Source organism: Bos grunniens, chromosome 26 (assembly GCF_055505025.1).
Source record: "Bos grunniens cultivar Pamir isolate PY7600 chromosome 26, Bosgru_T2T1.0, whole genome shotgun sequence".
NCBI classification, from domain to species: Eukaryota; Metazoa; Chordata; class Mammalia; order Artiodactyla; family Bovidae; genus Bos; species Bos grunniens.
In genome coordinates this window covers 22,651,497-22,672,536 of record NC_141190.1, presented here as the reverse complement: position 1 = coordinate 22,672,536, position 21,040 = coordinate 22,651,497, and the positions used below count along the sequence as shown (strand labels likewise).

Below are 21,040 nucleotides of genomic sequence, written 5' to 3'. Positions count from 1 at the left end.
TGGGGCAGGGGGTCTCAGTGCCCTACAAACAAACAAACAAAAGGTTACCTCCTGAGACAGCCTGGGGCCAGACATGCTGAGGAGGGACACAGAAGAGTGCCTGGTGGGGCCAGGCCCACTCCCTCCCACATTGGCTTCTGGGCAAATGAGTGAACAAGTGGGAGGGGTCCCTGGATAACCAGAAGAGGTTGGCATTGGAGCAGGTGTTTGGAAAGAGTGTTTCCACAACACAGAAAAGCACTCCCTTTTCAACACATCTCCGAAGGAGGTGCCCTTCTCCCTATGGTGAGGAGCAAACAGGTCCAGGGTTTAACCTCCCCTAGTTGAGGATAAAGGAAGATGATCCCTCTCTGCGTCGCAGTGATCAGGGTCGCAGGCCTCTCTCTTTGCTGCAGGACTTTCCTGAAGTGCTTCCACCAAGAACACTGGGATGGAGAGGGCAGCCAGGATGGGACCATTCACCAACCGCAGGCAAGGGGTCAGGAGACAGAGGAGAAGGTGGAGTTGGCGCCCTCTGGTGGGCGAGGTTGAAACCGCTTGTGGCTGTGCAGCTTCCCACGCCGCCTCTGTAGCGGCTCAAGGCCGGCGCCGCGGTGCAGGGGCCTACATGCCCCGCCAGCGGTCTGCGCGACTAAGGCAGACTTCATTCGTTGGTTCGTTCATTCATTCACTGGAAGGGTTCCTGTTAGAACCCTTCCCTTCCTCCTCTCGTCTATCGCCTCCAAAGTCCTCGGCACGTGTTCGGTTGAAGGCACGGTAGTCTGGCTGAGTGTAGGGAAAAGTTGGGGAATCCTTCCCAGCCGACACTTCTACCCCCCGCAAGTAGCCCCGCCCCAATATTTACCCTCCTCGACGCCGCTGATCGCTCATTGTGAGCCCTTCTAGTTTCTTGGCGGGTCTGCCCGCGGCCCTGGCCGGCGCCAAGCGCGCTCCTACCCGCGGTGGGGGCCCAATCCACATCCGCCTCATCCCGGAGTTTCTCGACCCGACAGGGCGCCCACGGACTGAGCCGGGAATTGTTTTTTCTCCCTCCCCTCCCTCGTCTCTCCTCGATCCCCCTTTCTGCCCTCTCAGCGCACAGTAGGAGCGTTGCCCATTCATTTCGGTCTCTGAGCCCTGAGGGCTTACGCCGGGGTTTGCAGACTGCTGGAGGAGGGGCAAGACTGTATTTGGGGGGCGAAGGGGGACGACCAGACGGGGCCTAAAGTGCTTAACACAGTCTATGCGATTTACATTTGAACAGTCGGCGGAGGGTCTGCGGCGCTTTGAACGCCTGGCGCAGGCTGCGCGTGTTGGAGCGCAGGCGGCCCCCGCCGGTTGGTGTGGATTTGAGGGGCCCAGGGTGGGCCAGGGGCGGTGGGAGGGGGCGACCGATGCGTTTGGAAAGAGGCTGAGCGTGTGTGTTTGGGCCCTTGCAACGGTGTATTTGCAGAGAGGGGCTATTTGTGTTGGCGAGAGGTGTGTGTTTGTGTTTGCAGGAGGCGAGTGACTCTGTGTGTGTGTATTTGTGTTTGAGGAGTGTGGGGACGGCCGGGAAAGGTGGCCGGGCTGTCACTCAGCGATCAGGTTGACAGGCGCTCCCTCATCAGGGCCAGGGAGCTCTGATTGCAGATTCGAGGAAACAAAATAGCAATTGTAATTACGGGGCTTTGATAAGATAAAGGAAGGAGCAAGCCGGCCGGGAGGCGAGTAAGAGCAAGGGAGGAGAGAACGGCCTGCTGGGGCCCCGATGGAGTATTTACATCTGTCATTCACGGGGGTGTGTCCTCGCAGTACCCGGCGCCTGATGCGGGGGTGTCCCTATTGACACCCCCTCCCCCATCTAGGGACAGGGACTTTTGGGGATATGAGAAGAATCTCCTCAAATGGACGAAGACCCATTTGGGGGAAGTTCTCAAAATGTAGAGGAATTCTGGTCTGTATAGGCCCCCGGGGTAGAGGTTAGGGTGTGGGACTCAAACCCTGATTGATGGTCCACACGTTTAGGCCGGGGATGGCCCATCTCTGGGGGAGAGTGAAGAGGGTGGATTAAAATCATTGAGGTTCAGCCCAGCATCTTCAGAACCTTTTGGGGGCTCCAAACCAGGGTTGAACTCTGGTCTGAGCCAGGTGCTATAGTCTCCACCCCCCACTCTGGGGAAAGGCAGGTGCCCAGAGTGACTCAGGTTGTGACTCCAGGACTACACACGCTAAGGATGGGCTGGATGATGCCCTGACCCCTGCTTGGGTCCTGCTCCTTGCTGTTCTCATCAGACTGTTTTCAGAGGGCTGGTCCCTGGTGAGAAGACCCTTTTCATCTGCTGCCTCTCATCTCTCCACTTATTTATTAATGCATACAAATAATAAACATATTCAAGGGCCTCCTATGTGCAGGGCATGAGGTTAAGATGGTGAATATTTTGCCTGCTTGAATTAGTGTACCTGGGGATGTAGACACCCAACAACTTCTAAGACAGAGGAGCTCAAATGAAGGAGAAATGCTGGTCTAGGCAGTGGGTACTGGAGCCCACTTCACTTGTCTTCCCCCAGTGCCCACCTCCCAGTGGGGTTGAGAGGAGATGGTGCAGACAGCCTTTAGCAAATACAAGTGCTCAATAAATGGTGGTGCTTATGATTCTTATCTGTTGGGAGGGTGGTGAAGGCAAGGCCCCGCCTGCACTGAGGTCTAAATGCTCAGTCAGTTTCCCCATTATTCATTCATTAAATACAGAATTGCAGAACCCTGCCCTGCTCTCCTGAGCTAGTAAGATGTGGTCCTTGCCTGGAGGTCTGGGTGGGAAAGAGCCACTTGAGGGAACAGACTCAAGTGGGTAACAGGTGAGCTCAGGGAGTCTGCTTCTCTGGGGAGGGATGAGATCTTGGGACAAGTCTCCTGATTCTGTTTCCCCATCTAGACCTTGCTCAGTATTAGCACTATGGCTGGGAGTGGGAAAGGCAGGCCACAGAGAAAGGGGAAGAACTTGGCTGTGCTGCCTCTGGTCTCTTGGTTTCCTGAGGCCATCCCAGCCCCTCCAGCCCAATCCCCAAGGACATGGGGGCTGGCAGTAGGGCAGGGGAGGTCTTGGGCAAGGGCAGCAGCTGGGCAAAGCATCAGTGGCTCCACCTGCTCCCCAGAATTTTCTGTCTCAGGGCATCTCTGCCCACCCAAGCTGCTCTCAAAGAAGCACCACGCCTCGCGGGTTCCTGAAGCCCCTGGAGGAAGCAATGGGCGGCTGGGAAAGGCTTAGACAACTCACTACCTTCTTTGATACTTTCCCCTCCCCCAGGGTTGACAAATCACCAGTCCAAGTTTACCACACAGTAGGTGTGTAAGTACCTGTTCATTGCACAAATAGTGGGACTCTGAGCGAAAAAGACTAGGCAACCTGGATCTAAGTCTCTTTCCCAGGAAAAGCAGCTGAGGTTATTTTGCGCCCACTGCCTGCTGCTTTGGGGAGAGCATGGTGGTGGCAGTGACTGGGGTTTTCCGTATGGGTGGGCTCTCTCCTTTTTGGGTGGTGTGGTCAGGCTTCAGTCTAGCGTGTTGGGGGCGGGAGGTCGGGGGGCGGACAGGAGCAGGGGTGATGGTGATAATGAGAGCAGGAAGCAAGAAAGGAGATGTTCCTCGATCTCAGGGCCTTCTTGGTGACTGAGCGATGCAGGAGAGACCGGCAAGGCAGGGTACTCAGCAGAAAGATGGGGGTGGTTGTCGGCTCCCGGTCGCACAGGCACGCACTGCCAGAGGAAAGCGCACAACCGTTCACCCCAGAGTTAGAGGCTACTTGCAGGCGGCAGCCCCAGACAGACAAAGCACACAGTAGGTGGCTCAGAGAACCGCTGTCTAGCTTGAGGCTTAAGCGGACCGGGTCCCACGGTGGAGACAGGGCGCCTTCCCACTCGGGCGCCCGGGGGGTCCAGGAAGCTCCAGCAGAGGGTCTCGGGACTCCACGGGGTGGGCGGCCCGATGGGCCCCCATCCCCGCGTGCCTGGACCCCAAGAACGCGCAAGGGGACAAGTCCGGGATGCGGAGAGGCGCCCAGACGGGCCGCCCCCGCCCCTTGCAGCGGGTCCCCAGACCCCTCCCCTCACCCAGACCCCCAATCCCCGACCCTCCGACCGCCCCGCCCCGGTCCGCCCCGCCCCCGCCCCGGGCTGCGTCCGGGCCCCCGCTCCCAGCCGGGGGCTGCGGGCTCCGGCCGCCCGCCCCGCGCTCCCCCCTCGCGCCCGGTGCGGCGCCCCCCGCCCCCACCCCTCCCCCTCCCTTCCCACTTACCCACCCCCCCTGCCGGCCCGTTACCCTCCCTCCCGCTCCGGCTCCTCAGCAGCCAGCGGCCAACGGCTCCGGCTGCGGCGCAGAGGCACTCGGCGCGGCGCGGCGAGCTCGACATTCCCTGGGTCCCGCGGAGCCGCGTCCCGATCGCCCGGGCTGCCACCCTCGAGCCCCGCTCCGCCGCCGCCGCCGCCGCCCTCGGCTCGTCGGTCCGCTGCCTCCCGCGAGCCGGCGAGATCCCGCCGGGGCTGTGCATGCTCCCCGGCCGCGCGCCATGGGCAGCCCCCGCTCGGCGCTGAGCTGCCTGTGAGTACCGCCGCCCCGCGCCCCCGGCCGCGCGCCCGCCCGCCCGCCCGCCACTCACCCCGCGCCCCTCTCTCCCCGCCCGCTTTTGTCTCCCACAGGCTGTTGCACTTGCTGGTTCTCTGCCTCCAAGCCCAGGTAAGGCGCACTGCGCCGGGGCCGGAGGGGCACGCCGGGGGGCGAGGTCGGGCAGGCCGGGGCAAGGGGACTGACCCCGCGGCCGCGCGGCGGGCTGGAAGGGCTGGGAAACATCTTAGAACTGCAACCCTTAACTATCCGGAGGAGGGGTTAAGGACCAGAGAGGTAGCGCCGGCCTCAGGTCACACAGCCTGTGAGCGGCGCGCGGCTAGAACCCGAGGTTTCGGAGTCCGGCGCTGTCTCCCACGCCTCCCAGCCAGGTGGGGGTGGTTGGGGAACTCGGCGGGCAGCCACTCCCGGCCGCGCCGAGGAAGGGGGCATTCGGAGCCAGGGGGCGTTCGATGTCAGAGGTCCGGTGACTGCCTCAGGGACCCGCTCCGCGGCTCTTTGGGGAGACTTGGCGGCGGGTCTGGCCGAAAGATCAGGTGCCCGGGTCTTCTGTGGTCTCAACATTTGCTCCGTGAATTTGTCTTTATAAATGTCAGGGGTCGGGCCGCTCTGCCTCCCGACTTAAAAGCGCCCTGCTCTTCTAGGAAGGCCCGGGCGGGGGGCCTGCGTTGGGCAGGGAGCTGGCTTCCCTGTTCCGAGCTGGCCGGGAGTCCCAGGGTGTTTCCCAACAGGTGGGTCCAGATCCTTCCCCATCCCGGGCGCATCCATACTAGACTGGGTCTGTCCGACTTCCTTGGGTAGGGTGGGGGTGGTCCGAACTGGCATGTTGGGGGGACCCCAGCCCCTGCCGGCTGCCTGGGGCAGTGGAGGGAGGTGCCGGGTGATGGGGGCCACTCGGGCCCCTGGGCAGGGTAGCATTATAATGGCGTGTTGTGTATTTTTCAATTTCCTAAAGGTAACTGTTCAGTCCTCACCTAATTTTACACAGCATGTGAGGGAGCAGAGCCTGGTGACAGATCAGCTCAGCCGCCGTCTCATCCGGACCTACCAACTCTACAGCCGCACCAGCGGGAAGCACGTGCAGGTCCTGGCCAACAAGCGCATCAACGCCATGGCAGAAGACGGGGACCCCTTCGGTAAGGAGCTACACTGCACTGGGGTTAAGGTAGTCTGCGGGGCGCGCCCCTCCTCCCCAGGCTGGCCTGCTGTGACGGGACCCAGCAGTCGCATCTGCGCTGAGCTGAGGCCTGCAGGCTCCCCAGCTCAGAAGGGAAGGAGTTAAGCCGACAAAGCATCTTGGGGGTCAGCTGGAGAAGAGAGGGCTGGGGAAGGGACCCTGGGGAGTACTTGGCCCATAGGTGCCCTTTCCCTGCCCAGCAGATGAATGAAGCCAGGAATCTCCCTTTCCACCTCCCCCTCTCATACCCCTCCCCACTGCAGGTGGAGGCAGAGGGTTCAGGGGGAGGGGGCCCAGGTTTAAGGGAAGCTCTTGAAAGAGGATATGTCACCAGGGCCCACAAAAGCAGAGTGGGAAAGAGAAGGGAGAGAAATCCCCTCAACTCTCCCAGGTTTGGGGGGCAGTGTACTGCGAACCTTAAATACTTTGATCAGGAGGGTCAATTACACATGGGGACTAGGCTAGGAAAGGGGCCTTCCCCACTTCACTTGTCCAGGAACCCAAGCGGTTGGTCAGAGCGGGGCTCCTGGCTCCCGGTGGGGTGGTGAGTACAGGGAGCTACTGTGGGGTGGAGAGGCTGAGGACTGATTGATTTCTAAAACATTCAATATTCCTGCCTTGAAACAAGGCCAATTTCCAGAGTCCTGGATGTACCAAGAGAAAAGCAAGTCCTCTGGGCGGCTGGTGTTGTTTTTAGAGAGCGATTATTGTGAGTTTAAAAACCTTTAAATAATGACCAAGTTAAACAAGCATGAAAGGAGAGGGGAAGACTCTATTAAAATGTAATAAAAAGGTGAAGCATTTTAAGAGCTAAGAAGAAAGATGAAGAATGATATAAAACAGAAAAAGAACGAGCCTTTTTTTCAGATGTGGAGTTTGAAAGGAGTTGCAAGTCTGTAAATGTTAAAAAAGAGGTTCAAGATTGTTCTCTATGAATCTCTGGAGAGACCCCCGCGTCTGGCAGAGCGATTAAAACTCTTCTTACTTTCACCTTTTTTAACATTTCCTGAATACTTTCTCCTCTTCTCGAGCCAGTTTGGGGGATCGAGTATGTCTCGCTGCATTTTTTCTGCATCGACGTAGCTGACTTCCCTTCAAAGCTGGAGAAGGAGACATAATTTTCCTGGGATAAATCTGTCACTGGGGTGGAAGAATAGGTTTGAAAATGTTAAGCTTTCCAAAAGCCCGGTCGGGAAAGCCGCTGTAAACTGCCGCCCCAGCTCCCCAGCTCCATCCAGGAAGGAGAGTGGGGGCTTTCTGCAGTGGGGGTGGGGGTGGCCTGCCCGGTGGCCGAGCTCCCCTGCTGGGCTGGCAGGGCCAGCCTGCCGCCCCTTTGTCCCTTCAAACTGGCTGCTCGTTGCCCTTCTCAGCTTCCAAGGAAAGGGAATGAATGCCTGGCTCCTCCTGGGTTTGCTCCATTGGAGCAAATGGTCCAGCATCCTCCGGGTTTGGGGAGCGAAGAAGACGCTAAGCTGGTCATGGGGGGATTCATCTTCAGACATCAGAAGTCTGATGCCCACTTCTCTTCTTACAATTATATGAGGCTTCCCAGGTTCCCTGGTCCCTGCCTGGTGGGCAGGAGCAGGAGCTGGAGGGCCCAAGAGCAGAGGCTTAGGGTGTATAGCCAGGACAGGTAGAATCTGGGGAGAATGGCAGAGAAGTCTCAGGGGCTTCCTTATGGGTCCCAGGAAGGGACAGAGGGCTCCATTCCTGTCTGCCTTGTTTGGCAGACTCCCCTCTTCTCCAGTTGATGTCCTTCTTAGCCCTTAAAAAATAGCTGCTCCTTGCCCTGAAAAGCAGAACAGGAAAGGGATGGGCAGACTGGCTGGATCCAAGAGGAGCTGGGTGGGAGGGGAGGTGACAGCTGCATTTCCCTGGCTGACTTGGAGCCAGACTGGGGACTTGGCTACTGGGTCCCAGCTCTATGCTTCTGCAAAGGGAGGCAGGCAGTCACAGGCTGGGCTGTGAGGGCTGCCTTGCTGACCTGTGCCCATCACCTCCCATTAGTTTCAGGGTCAGAGAAGGTGCCACCTTGTCAGAATAAGCTGGGAGGTAGCCCTGGGAGTCACCAGACTTCTTTGTCAAGGAGGGAGAAGGCTGAAGGAGGGAGGGCAGGAGACCCAGCCCCTTTGGTTCCATCCCAAACAGCTAAGTCGGTCCTCACTCTCAAAGGGAGGAGTTGTACAGAGAGTGGGCAGGGGCCAGGGCTTCTGTGGCAAGCTGGCTGTCTAAGGGAAGGGGTAAGAAGGCACAGGATTCAGCTCCCTGTCTCCTGGCTCTTGAGTGAGAGGCAAGCACACATGATTTTCTCTTCTCCTCCCCTACAGAAAGTGTTTGCTCACTGGGGTAAGAAGCCCAGTGCTGCTAGAGGGGGTGCAAGAGAAAAGACTATTGAATTACTGATTTCTGAACACTGGAGCTGGGGTCTGGAGTGACTGGGAAGTATGGGGAAGAGACAGTATCCTCCTAGCTGGTGTCTGAGTTTCTAGGAAAGCAGCCAGCCATGGGCTGTGTGTGGAGGGAGAGCTGTCCTCATCCCTGTCACCTTTGCAGCAGAGCCGGGGTGGAGGGTGGAAGATGTGGGGTGGGGTGGGGTGGGTTGGGGTGGAGGGTGTCGGGGGGTGGCCAAGGCTGTGGGTTGGAACCCGAGGTATCAGAAGCAAGAGAGAGTGCTTTTATGTTTGACCTCAGGAGTGGAGGTCACCACTGCACCTGGATGTTTGTAATAACCTGTGAGGCACGTGCATATAATATTTTGAACTGGAAGAATCCTCATAGATCTTTTGATTGGTAGTGGAATTCTAGTCAAATTAAATTTTACTTGAAGCCTCAACACAAAAATCATTGCTGTCTGATTATAAAAGAGGGTCTTCAGTTTGATGGCTCTAAGACCCCTCTGCATAAACCAGTTCAGACACCATGATCTCATCCATTCCCCCTCTGTAAACCCAGGCTAGGGGCCTGAAGCCCAGAAAGGGGACTTGACCTTTCCAGGGTTGCACAGCATATTAGTGGTTGGAGCCCACAGCCTGGGCATCTGGCCCTTGGAGCAGCTGCTTCTGGGATGGGCCAGCTGGGGTAGGGACATGGAGCACTGGAGGTCAGGAAGCTGCCAATAACCACCCCCACCCCACCCCAACCTTTCCTGACAGCAAAGCTCATCGTGGAGACAGACACCTTCGGGAGCCGGGTTCGAGTACGAGGAGCTGAGACAGGCCTCTACATCTGCATGAACAAGAAGGGAAAATTGATTGCCAAGGTGAGGTCCTAGAAAGAAGGGAGGGACTGGCTGGGGCCTGGGGAGCAGGCTGGGCTGGCTGAGCTCCTCCAGGATACCAACTAGGTGGGCAGAGAGGCAGAGGGCCACCTTGGGGTTACCTAATGATTGGGTGGGGGGTGGAGGAGGTGAGGGAGGAGGTAACTGAGAGATGAAAAGCTATAAAGGCAAAGGAGGAAGAAGGAAGGCTAGGGAAGGGGCTGGGGAGGGGGTGTCGGTAAATTCCATATATCTTTTTAACAAATCACCAAATTGCTTTGCTATTATGTCCAATTACATGGTACCAGCATTTGGAATGTTCAGTAAGCCGAGGGCCCAGCCCCTCAGCCGAGCTCTGAAATGGCCCCATTAGTCACGGCTCCTCTCCAGCCTCGAGCTCCCCGCTTCCCTGGCTTCTGGGGCCCGGGGCTCAGCATCTCCTCACCAGCCTTCCCTCCCCCATAGGGTGGTGGCCCTGGGGCTGCAGGTTAGCGTCCTGAGATGGCTGAGGTGGGCAGGTGGGGAAACGGGTGCTAGCAGCTTGGGCCAGACTGGTGGGCAGGAGGCCAGGGTGGGCAGGGGCTGGGCCCCCTCTCTGCCCCTCTGTGTTGGGGCCCAGCCCCTCTGTAGACAGCCATGTGTCACTGCTACCCAGGAGGACAGGAAGTTGCCGGGTGGGCTGTGAGTTGTGAGGGATTAGAGAGCGGGTGCCCACCCTGCCATCTGCTGGGGTGCCCACCTGCTGTCTGGGGCCGCCTGCCCTCTGCCTAGGATGGGAGGGGGCTCCGGACAGAGCCGGGTGACACCGTGTCTGCCCCCCACCCTGCAGAGCAACGGCAAAGGCAAGGACTGCGTGTTCACGGAGATCGTGCTGGAGAACAATTACACGGCCCTGCAGAACGCCAAGTACGAGGGCTGGTACATGGCTTTCACCCGCAAAGGCCGACCCCGCAAGGGCTCCAAGACCCGGCAGCACCAGCGCGAAGTCCACTTCATGAAGCGGCTGCCCCGCGGCCACCACACCACCGAGCAGAGCCTGCGCTTCGAGTTCCTCAACTACCCGCCCTTCACGCGCAGCCTGCGCGGCAGCCAGAGGACTTGGGCCCCTGAGCCCCGATAGGCCCTGCCGGCCCCTCCCCGCCGCTCCCCGCCCAGGCTTCCTCTTTGCAGGAGGAGGTCTGCGCTACTGAAGGCTGGGGAGGAGCCGGGAGAGCCCCGGGCTCTAGTTGTGGATAATTGTTTGCTGTTGGGTTTTTTTCTGTTGTTGTTTTGTTTTTTTTTTAAACAAAAGAGAGGCTCTATTTTTGTATTCCACTCAGCTGTGGTGTCTGACTTCTTCACTCTCACCTAGGCTGGTGAGTGGCCTAGACTGGGATTCTGGCGGCGGGGGGCGGGGGGGGGGGTTTCCTGAGGGTGGGGGGCCTTTTCTCATCCCTCAGAGGCACTCCTGGGACCCCAGCAGCTGCAGGGCAAGACTGCTAGACTGTCGGGCTCCACTGTACCCCTAGGTGGGGGCAGAGAGGAAAGGGACTGGAACTTTAGGTCAGGTCTTTCAAGAGCAGGTGTCAGTGGAGGATGGTTGTATACTGCTGCTGCTGCTGCTGCTAAGTCACTTCAGTCATGTCCGACTCTGTGCGACCCCAGAGACGGCAGGCCACCAGGCTCCCCCGTCCCTGGGATTCTCCAGGCAAGAACACTGGAGTGGGTTGCCATTTCCTTCTTCAATGCATGAAAGTGAAAAGTGAAAGTGAAGTCGCTCAGTCATGTCCGACCCTCAGCAGCCCCATGGACTGCGGCCTACCAGGCTCCTCCATCCGTGGGATTTTCCGGGCAAGAGTACTGGAGTGGGGTGCCATTGCCTTCTCCTGGTTGTATACTAGTTGCTATTAAATGACTGAAATATTTATTTAATTGAATTAAAAACGTGTGTTGGTGAGTGGGTCCTGCCGGGGTCAGGCCCCTCCCCCTGTGCTGCCCCAGGTGGCAAGTGGCTGAGACCCGCAGCGAGTCAGGCAGCAGCTCTGACTGGAGCTTCGCTTCCACCTAAGGATCCACACCTGTTACTGGAGGGGCTTTCCTGGGAGAACAGAAACAGAGAAAAGGGCAAGAAGGGGTTCTTAACTGGTCTTAGGGCCTCTCGGTCATGGACTCTTAATCGAAGTTGATGGTAACACTTCCCCAGGCCATCTCTGGGTCAGAAATGATGACTCTGCTAGGACTGGAGCTAATCATGGATTCAGTGGGTCCTTTAAAAAGTACCTTTCTGTGTGCCTTGGTGTGTGGGGGAGACAGGTCAGAGATGCCTGCTCTAGTTCTGAGTATCAGACTCCAGAAGATGCAAGAAAAGAGCAACTGCCAGGGTCCAAGGTGGGGGTATGTTGTGTGGGGGCGGGGTGGGTGGGGTGGGGCACCACAAAGCTGGTGTTGTCATTTGCAATCTGAAACAAAGTGTTCATTTTGGGATATTTAGTTAGAAAGCTGTGAAGGTGCTGAGCAGAAGGTGCTGAGTTCAGATGTTGCAAAAGAGCCCAGGAGACTGAGGTCCAGGGAGAGGCTGCCAACCTTGGAAGACCAGGCCTAAAGGGAGATGAACTGGGATTGTGGGGAAGGGAAGCTACAAACCTAGAGCAGAACTCTAGTTTGAGCAGAACTCGAACTCTGGGCAGGAGGAGAAGCAGCAGGTGCTGTGTCAGAAGGACAAGCCTGTGAGGAAGGAAGACCAGGTCATGCCATGGCAGTGGTAGAGCAGGTCATTCAAAGCAGGGTAAGAGAATTGGCCTGTGTGGGTGGAGGGGTGAGTTCTCAGAGGTGCACCAGTGAGATTGGCATCCCACCACTCTGAGCAGAGCCCAAGCCCAGAGGCAGCAGATCTCCTGAGGTCAAAGCTGGCTCAGCCATCATAACTGAGGCCTCTCATTCTGGCTACTTATGCTGCCCTCTTCGGGCTGGTCCCACAGCCCAGTTACTGGACCAGTCCAGAAACCTCTTTCTTCTGGGTCTCGGTTCTTTGATGCCTTTGGTTGGAGGGCAACCCAAGGCTTCCTGACCATGTGGGTCTCTCAGAGTTGCCTCTGCAAGTCCCAGGCTCAGGCCATCCAGGTGGATCAGGAATCCCAGGGCTCAGTGGGAAGCCTTGGAGTAGAGAGGCTGGGGTACCATGGGGCCTCTTCAGACCTGCTATGAGGGTGCAGGGTTCTGGATAGAGTAGGTTTCTCTCAGTGCACAGGTACCAGGGGCATGGAGACCTCTCTTCCAGCTCCCTCAGCTCTTAGTGCCTCCCCTTCTGCTCTATCCCCTCCCCTCCCCCTTTAATTAATTCTGGGTGAGCAGCCTGGCTTTATTGTGCAAGGAGCTGGGGTCTCACTGTGGGAAAAGTCACACCTTCTGAGCAGCTTCTGATGCCATGCAAATGAAGAGACCGTCCAGGAAACGCTTTCATCTGCACGGCCGCCTGTCCAGCCCCCAGCCCAGTGATTGCCCACATTTCATTTGTTTGAGAGCAATTCCTGGGGGAAACCACAGGGTGGGAGGGAGTCCAGGGGGTGGATGAAATGCCAGGCTCTCCCTGCCTGTGATCCTGGGACGAGGATGGGCCAAGGTGGTCACCAGCTAGGCCAAAGCTACCCTGAAGCCCCCTGGCTAGGGATGCCTGAGTGCTCCAGGGTTGTGAGGTGGCACTGTGCATGGTTGTGACTAGGGAGAAGTGGGTTGTCCAGAGAGCTGGACCTGCCTCCTGGAGAAGGGAGAGATGACTGGTGGAGGAGTAGACGTGGACAGGAAGGTGGTGATCTGATCCTCGAGGTGGCCTGGGGCTTTGGGAAGGGGTTGACTCCCAGCAGGACCCCTGACAAGGGACCCTGGGAAACTGATGCCAGAGCAATGAGGGCAGAGATGGGCCAGAGCACCCACCACCTTGTTTATCTTTGCATTGCTGCCTCCACAGAACCCTCACTAATAGGGTTTTACAGCCCACTCAAGCTGCAACTGGCCAAGAATCAATCATTACCGGCACTTAGTGGTTTGATAGTTAACAGCCTGAACTGAAGCCAAACTGGTTGTTAACTGTGATAACAACTGATTTCAAGGGGTTATTGCCGGCCCAATATGCTCAGCCCATTTATTTCGGGGAAAACAAGCAGGGAGCTGTTGCAAGGCCCAGAAAAGGGAGGAGGAATGGGCTTTTCCGCAGCCAAAAGGCCTGATGCTGTCTCGGAGTGGGTGCTGGCTGTGAGAGCCCTGGGGCCTGGCTGAGGCATGCGTGGAGGCCTGCCAGCCAGAATTCACTGAGGATCTATGCATGGGTCTGGGTGATCCCCTCAGGTTCCTCCTTCTTTCCAGCTTTCACCTCACCCTGATTCCCCATGTCCCCTTTCCTCCTCTTCTTACAGCAGTGATCCCCATGAGGCCCTCACATGGACAGCTCTCCATGAGGAGAAGCCCAGGCCTAGTGGCCAGGCCTCTGCTTGTCCCCACTCAGCAGGCAGGGCTGGACCTCTTTACCCATTCCTTCCTACCTGGGGCTTCCAGAGCCTAGCCCAGTCCAAGCTAGAACTTTGCCTTTCATTTCAAAGCCAGTGTTGACTCCACCCAAGTCTTGACTAGAAAGGATACATGAGAGGCCTCTCCCCTCACTCCGCCAGGTCTTGTCCATCCCCACCTGCTACCCTCAGCTGAATGGCCACCGGTGAGGCTATGGCCAAGCATCCTTCTAGAAAGCTGCTGCAGCAAAGGACCCCAGGAGTTCCCCACCTTCTACATATAGACAACCTGAGACCCAGAAGTCACAGAGCCAGCGTGAAAACTAGTATGAAAAAGTCAGGTTTTAACTCCCAGACCCAGGCTGCCTCTTGAGGTCTGCAGGTCTTTCTCTAATTCATTTATTCCAGTCACTATTCATTGAGTGCCTATTACGTGCCAGGCTCTGTTCTAGGTAGAAGGGACAAAGCTGGAAATAAGAGACAAACCTCTGTTATTATGGAGCTTATAGTCTAGTAGGAGGGTAGAGGGTGGGGTAAGAACAGACAGTCTATAGTTTATCAGACCCTGACAACCACCACAGAGAAAACCAGAGGGAATGCGTGTGGAAGGCCGGCAGGGTCATGGCAATGTTAAGAGGGTGGTCAGAGAAGACCTCGCTCAAAACCTAGTGCTTAGGCAGACACCCGATGGCACTCAGACCTGCACCTATCTGGGGCGGAGCCATCCAGGTGGAGGGGCCAGCAAGCACAAGCTTTGAGCATTAGGGGGAGAGGAAGGAGGCCTGTGGGGCTGGAGCAGAGTGAAGGCAGGATACAGGTACACGTGTGGAGCGCGAGTGTAGTGGGGCAGGAGGATGACGGAAGCCGCGCTGAGACGTACAAGAGGTGGTGGTGAAGGCAGGTCACATAGGGCCCTTGAAAAGACTTTAATCTTTAGCCCACATGAGACAGCAAGCCACCGGTGGGGTTTTGAGCACTAGAATGACACGACCTGAATTTTTAAGAATACTTTTTATTCGGGTATAGTTGCTTTACCATGTTGTATTAGTTTCTCCTGTACAGCAAAGGGAATCAGCTATGTGTGTGTGTTAGTCGGTCAGTCTTGTCCGACTCTTTGCTACCTCCATAGACTATCGCCCGCCAGGCTCCTCTGTCCATGAAGTTCTCCAGGCAAGAATACTGGGGTGGATAGCCATTTCCTTCTCCAGGGCATCTTCCCAGCCCAGGGATTGAACCTGGGTCCCCTGCATTGCAGGCAGAATCTTTACCACCTGAGCTACCAGGGAAGCCCCTATGTGTATACATATATACCCTCTTTCTTATATTCCTTCCCATTTAAGTCACCACAGAGCATTGAGTAGATAGAGTTCCCTGTGCTTACACAATAGGTTCTCATTAGTTATCTATTTTAAACATAGAATTCATAGCGTATGTATATTGACCCCAAGCTCCCAATTCATCCCACCCCCACCCCCTTCTCCCTTGGTATCCATATGCTTGTTCTCACCGTCTGTGTCTCTGTTTCTGCTTTGTAAATAAGAGACATGACCAGAATTAAGTTTTATTAGTAATAAGATTACTTTGGCTGCTGTGTTGAGTATAGATGGTAGGGGGGTAAGGGATATTAGTTATGAAGTTTTTGCAGTAATCTTGGCGAGAGATGATAGGGGATTGGAGGTGTTGAGAAGAGGCTGGAATTTGGGACTTTTTTTTGCAAGTAGAGAAGTGCTGATGGATGTGGTTTGTGAGAGAAAAAGAGGAGTCTAGGGGTTTCCAGAGTTTCTAACCTGAGTGACTGAAAGGATGGAGAGGCCCTTTATTGAGATGGAGGAGATTCTAGAAGGGGATGATTTTGAGAGAAGAGGAGTTTAGTTTTGGATATGTTAAGTCTGAGCTGACTAGGTAAATATTCACATGGAGGTGATGAGCAGGCAGTTGTATGCGAGTCTGGAATTCAAGGGGGAGGTCTCATGTGAAGATATAAAGTTGGGAGTATTCAACACACAATTTTTGAAGCCAGGGGATGGAATGGATTTCCCAGGGAGTGAGCATAGCTAGAGAAGAGGAGAAAGCCAAGTCTGAGCTGCGGTATCCTCCAAACATTTAGAGGTCAGTGTGAAGGGGAGAATCAGCAAATATTGTGGCCCCTGAGGTAGGTGGGAGGAAAACCAAAAGGGTGTGTGTCCTGATGAAATAGGAAGAGCACAACAGTTTCTGAGCCCAAAGCTTTAAGTGGGGTTTGGATAGAGTTTTTTGTCATCCACTCTCTCACTTCCCTCCTATCCCCGACCAGTCACAGGGCCAGGAGAAAGTGGCCAACCAACAAGAGGGTGTCGGTTTCACCTGGGGGTCTCCTTGACTCTTCTTTTGGCCTCCCACTGCCTCTCATCACACTGCCGTTACCTCCTAAACACATCTTAGAGCTAGCCCGTCTACTCTCCTGCTTATCCGCTGCCGCCTCCCTGCTCTAAGTCATCATCAGCTCTTATCTGGCTTACGGCAACAGCCCCCTAAATGCTCTCCTTGGTTCCTCTCATCTCCCTTCACAATCTTTTCTGTACTCAGTAACTAGAATTTCCAAAACACAAATCTGATCATGTTACTTCTTCCATATCAAGAATTGAATTCAGACTCCTTTCCATGGCCTTCGTGGTCTCCACGCTCTGGCCCCAGTCTATCTAGCCGAATGACTTAACCTTTCTCCCTCTCACCCACTGCATCCTGGTCACACCTCCCACTAGCTTCTCAAACAAGCCAGGCTCCCATCTGCCTCAGAGCCTTTGACTGCTGTTCTCTCTGCTTGGAATACTTCTCCTCTAGGTTACTGGAGGGTTTACTGCTCATTATATAGGTCTCTGCTGTCCTTCTCTGCTTTCTCTTCTTTATTACACTTATTACTATCTGACATTCTCTTGTGTTTTATTTATTTACTCACTTTTGGCCAGCCTATTCCTCCCAGGAAACCAGGGACTTTGACTCAGTTCATGATGAATATCTACTGCCTAGAACAGTGCTTGGCACATTGTAGGTGTTCACTTAACATTGGTTGAGGCAATCACCTAATAAAGTAGGAGGAGATGTGGAGGCTGTTGAATGGAGAAGGTGGGTTGGGGGTCCTCTGCATCCGGGACTTGAGTCAGGATTTAGGAAATGCCTGAAGGTCAGGGAGACCTGAGGATGGTCCTGGGACGGGTGACCCTCTGAGGCCATCTGGACATCATAGTCCTACTAAAGAGAGTCCAAGGCTTCCAGTACAAGCTCACCCCCATTTTCTCAAGCTGAAATGAGTATCTCCAGAACCTGACAAACGAGCATCTAAGGGGGCCTGTTGGGATGGATGTCTCAGAACCTCCCCAGATTCTGCTTCCTTCCCTGCTGTTGGGTTTCCATAGCAACCAGAGGATTTAAAAGGAGAGAGTGAAGGGGAATTAAAAGCCAGAGAGAGCAGAGGAGAGAGGAGGAGTAAGTGGTAGCAAGACAGATGGGGAGCTGGCAAGAACCCCAAAGGATCCCCAAGTCCCATGTTACTGTGGGAGATTGTGCTGATAGGGTCCCTTTGGTTGCCCTGCTTCCCCATCTGGATCTCTTGCTGACCCTCAAGAACTAACTGTCCATCTGGGAAGGCCCTAGAACTGACCCTCATGCATGCCCCTCTTCTCCTGGTTGGCAGATGCTAGAGGAAACCATGCAGATGACAGATGTTAGTGAAGCAAGTTGGGCTCACTGGTTGGGTTTTTGGATCTGCGTTCCTTTCCCCTCCCTTATGTATGCTAGGGGGAGGACGTTCGGGGAGGAGAGTCAGGGCATGATCCTATGCCAAGTGAGGTCCCAAGCTTTGGCACTTGGGGATTAAGGCCAGGTCACCCATCATGAAGAACCAGATGGGCTCTAGCTTGGGCCTGGCTGAAGATGCTCAAACAAGAGGTCAGCCTGGAAGAAGCCTGCACAGAACTCAGCACTGTTTGAGGCTCCTCCTACCTTGAGTTCAGAGGACCAGAAAACACCTGGGCCTGGAGCCTGGGAGCGGCGGAACGGTGAGCCCTCGAGGAGCCGGGGCACTGGGCCCTGAGATCCAAGCCAACTGCCTGGAGAACCAGCCAGTGACTTTCAAGGGCAGGAGTAGCCAGGGCCAACCCTAAATTCCAGCTGCCCCTCTGTCTGCCCGCAGGCACACAGCTCCCAAACAGCCAGGCTCAAAACTCTACCTTCTTGGACTCTTCCCTGTTTCCAGCCATCGACATTTAATCATTTCAATTGGACAGACATGAACATGACCAACTTTCGCTTAATCTTTCTTCATAGAGAAATCCCCATCCCATCATAACCTGCACTGGGCCTTTTCACCCCCTCCCACTTTCTCTCCCTGCCCAGCCGCTGCCTGGGTTTTCTGTATCATTCCCCTCTTCTGCCTGCCTCCTGCAGCCTTCAGTAATGAAGAGTAAGCTCATAAAACATTCACCATGGGTAATACACCATGTAGGATCTGCCTGATCAAAGTTCTGATAGGATAGCTGGGTCAGTAGGATGCTGGGACTTAGGCTTCCGAGAGTTGGGGCAGACTTCTCTGCCTTGGGCTCAAGTTCCAGTCACTTCCATTAATCCAGGCTCAATCCTCCATGGTGGGGTGAGGGGTCCTGGGCAGAGTAGAAGAGGGGTTTCCTAAGAGGGAGTAACTTCTAGGGGTACTCCTGAGATAGGCATGACTGGTAGCTGGAGCTCTGGATAAAAGCTGAAGACAAGGTGAGCCATGACCAAAAGGCTAAAGGTTTGTGCTGAGTGAGGAGGGTCAGGGCCTAAGCAGTCAGTGTCTGGATGGTTATTATTGCCCCCCGGGAGCCTGGTAAGATGGGAGTGTGCACAGGTGTGTGAGGGTGGGGGGGGTCTGGTGTGGTGGTGGGCCCTTTCCAGGAGCCCGCCCAGGAAGCAGGCCTCCGGGGGGGGGCAGTTTCATCAAAAGCAAACAGAGAGAAAGGGAAGGGAGCCTTCTCTTCCTCCCCTCAACACCCCTGGAGTTTGCACTGACCACTAACACTAATGAGGCACCTGCAGCCCCACCCCACAAGCCTCAGCACAGTCGGGGAAGGAATGTGCAGAGATGGCACTGGGACCAGCCAGAAATCAGCTGTGGTTTTGGAGTCAGATGGAGAGAAGTTAAATCCTGGCCTTGCTGCTCCCTGACTGTATGAACCTCTCTAGGCCTCAGTTTCCCCACTTGCAAAATGGGAAACAGGCTCCACCGTCTAGAATTGTCACTTGGAGTGTGTAAGGGGTCCTGAAGAGTGTCCTGATACATGGTGGCTGCTGTGGGGACGGGCTCTGGGGGAGGGCCCATTGGGCTAAAGTCCTAGGAGCCCAGATGTGCACCACAATGTCATCCAAGCAGCACCCTGAGGAGCTGGGGGGAGGAGGCAGAATCTACAAGGGCCCGAGATAGCCATGAAGCTGGGTGAGATGAAGGGTGAGGCCTTCAAGCATGTGCACCTGGCTTCGGTCTCCCTCTCACCGCAGCAGGTGTGCCAGGCAAAAGCCCGGGACAAGTGAGGGCGTAGAGACGCTGGTGTCCTGCAAGGTGGGGTGTGCTTCCCGCCCTGCTTCTCTGACTGACCTGGCCTCCCTCTCCCAAGCCCCAAGGCAGCAAGCTGGAGAGAGAGTCAAATCTGAGTTGTCTGGAGTTAGGAAGAATTCAAAGAGAAGCACACGGAAAACCCAGAGCGCCAAAAATCAAGGCTCCTTATCTTGGCTCCGGCCTCTTTCCCTCCCCAGGGCCTCTCATGGATACAGGGCCAGTCCACTGGGCACTTCCTCTGTGCCAGGTGTTAAAGCGAGAGTTGGGAGGCACTGGTGAGTAAAGTTTCCCTTCCAGACCCGACAGCTGCTATTAGACAGTCAGCCCCAGTGAGGTGTGGGAAAGGCTGAGATAGAGAACAGCGGGGGTTGGGCAAGGAAAGGGGTTCAGGGTGGAGGGCTAATGGTTCGGGGTTGAGGCCATGCTAGCTCGAGATTCTGATGGAGCTCAGCTTGACTCCTCTCAGCCCCAACCCTGTCCCATGCAGACCGACTGTTGAGTCGCTGGAGCTCAGAGAAGGACAAGGCAGCCCCCGGATGTTGGGGTCCACAGACAAGTAAACCTGGGTTGCCATATCGTGGGCTGAAGGGGGTCAGCACTGAGTCGTAAAAGGCCCACAGAGAACCTGGGAGCTGAGAATGAGTGTCTGTGGGATCCTCAGGGAAACTCCTCTTTCCTGAACCTTAATTTCTTCATCTAGAAGGTAAAGATTTGACCTAGATTATTTGTTTTCAAAAATTCTTTAGTGGCAGAACCTTATTTCCTGAGGAAAACCTGTATAGAGGCATACTCATAAAATGGGTGTAAACGATATCTGCTTTGGTCAGCTCAGGGGCTGGGACCCCCTCAGATTCCCCCTCCATACCTGACATTCCCACTGGGGCAAGTGGTAAGGGAGATGGGGGCCCTGAGCCCAGCAGGGTCCTCTGTGGCCTTCAGGGCAAGATGGTGGCAAGGACCCTCCAGAGAGAAAGGGCTGGGTGGGCTCAGGCCACCCCCTCAGCCCTGCTCCCCTCTCAGAGCACCTGGACAAGCGGGCCTGTTCCCACAGCCTCTCAGAGAGGCTCCTGTCTCTTCCTGCACTGACCACTCACACCCAGGGATTATCCCAACCAGAAACTTCCATTTGGAACAAAGCTCCCAGGAATGAAACCCGAGCTGCCACGGAGAGGCTCCCAGGCTAACCGGGAAGCCGGCCGGGGAAAGGGAGGGAAAACTTGCAAAGCACGGGGAGCCTCAGGGAGGCCGTGAAACCTGAAGACGAACGGCCAGCCAGCGGACTGGTGCTGGGGAGCTGCCACCACCGGCTGCAGAACCAGAGGTCAGGGAGCTGAGTGGGAAAACGAGGGGGAAGGGCACCCCTAGGCTTTCCAGGGGAGAGTAATTGGTGCACCTGTGGCCAGGGCCAATATCCCCTGTGAGGCCCTCAGGGCTGGCCTGCAGTTCCTCAAGCGGCCCCCTCCCCTCCCCACCTCCCCGCCCCCCTCCCAGCTGCTTCCACTTACTCTAGGGGGCCGCTGGGCTGGTCAGTGGCGGGCTTGCCAGCAAACCCAAGGGACGGGAGGGAGGCGTAATAACCACAGTGACCATTTACTGAGCATCCATCAGGTGCCAGGGTGCTGCAGGTGTTACTTCTCAACCTCACGATAGCCCTGTAAGACCAGTATGACCATTGCCATTTTCCCATTAGGGAAACCAAGGCTGAGACGAAGTAAGCAATTGGCCCCAAGGGAAAGAGCTAGTTAGTGGTTAACCTAGGATCTGCCCGGGACTCTTGGACTCTGAGGTGCTTAAGTGCTTTCTGCCATACCAGGTTCTGAAGTCTTCAAATCTCTTGTTTGTTCGAGCTCAAGAACTCTGCTGCTGCTGCTGCTAAGTCGCTTCAGTTGTGTCCGACTCTGTGCGACCCAATGGATGGCAGCCCACCAGGCTTCCCCGTCCCTGGGATTCTCCAGGCAAGAACACTGGAGTGGGTTGCCATTTC

At 55.8% G+C, this 21,040-nt stretch overlaps 1 protein-coding gene and 1 long non-coding RNA gene across 3 annotated transcripts; both read left to right on the top strand.

The window, feature by feature from the left end:
- The first annotated feature begins 5,540 nt into the window (after positions 1-5,540).
- FGF8 (fibroblast growth factor 8) lies at positions 5,541-10,326 on the top strand. The gene is made up of 3 exons (XM_086377361.1): positions 5,541-5,715; positions 8,909-9,015; positions 9,842-10,326. The coding sequence occupies exons 1-3, from the start codon at positions 5,691-5,693 to the stop codon at positions 10,130-10,132; spliced, it is 423 nt and encodes a 140-aa protein (XP_086233487.1). The 5' UTR covers positions 5,541-5,690; the 3' UTR covers positions 10,133-10,326.
- Positions 10,327-16,878: 6,552 nt separating this feature from the next.
- Positions 16,879-21,011, top strand: LOC147344210 (uncharacterized). 2 transcript variants are annotated; one of them, XR_015155229.1, is made up of 3 exons: positions 16,879-18,230; positions 19,254-19,331; positions 20,870-21,011. It is a non-coding gene; the product is annotated as an uncharacterized LOC147344210 (long non-coding RNA). The 2 variants fall into 2 exon arrangements; XR_015155230.1 differs by lacking the exon at positions 16,879-18,230 and adding an exon at positions 18,941-19,059.
- Positions 21,012-21,040: the final 29 nt, after the last annotated feature.

What these genes read in the sequence shown, in the direction of transcription:
- FGF8 (XM_086377361.1), top strand. Translation starts at nt 5,691, where the DNA reads ATGGCAGAAGACGGGGACCCCTTCG. An exon ending in AGAAGACGGGGACCCCTTCG is followed by an intron (nt 5,716 to 8,908) that starts GTAAGGAGCTAC and finishes CTTTCCTGACAG; the next exon opens with CAAAGCTCATCGTGGAGACA. An exon ending in AGGGAAAATTGATTGCCAAG is followed by an intron (nt 9,016 to 9,841) that starts GTGAGGTCCTAG and finishes CCCACCCTGCAG; the next exon opens with AGCAACGGCAAAGGCAAGGA.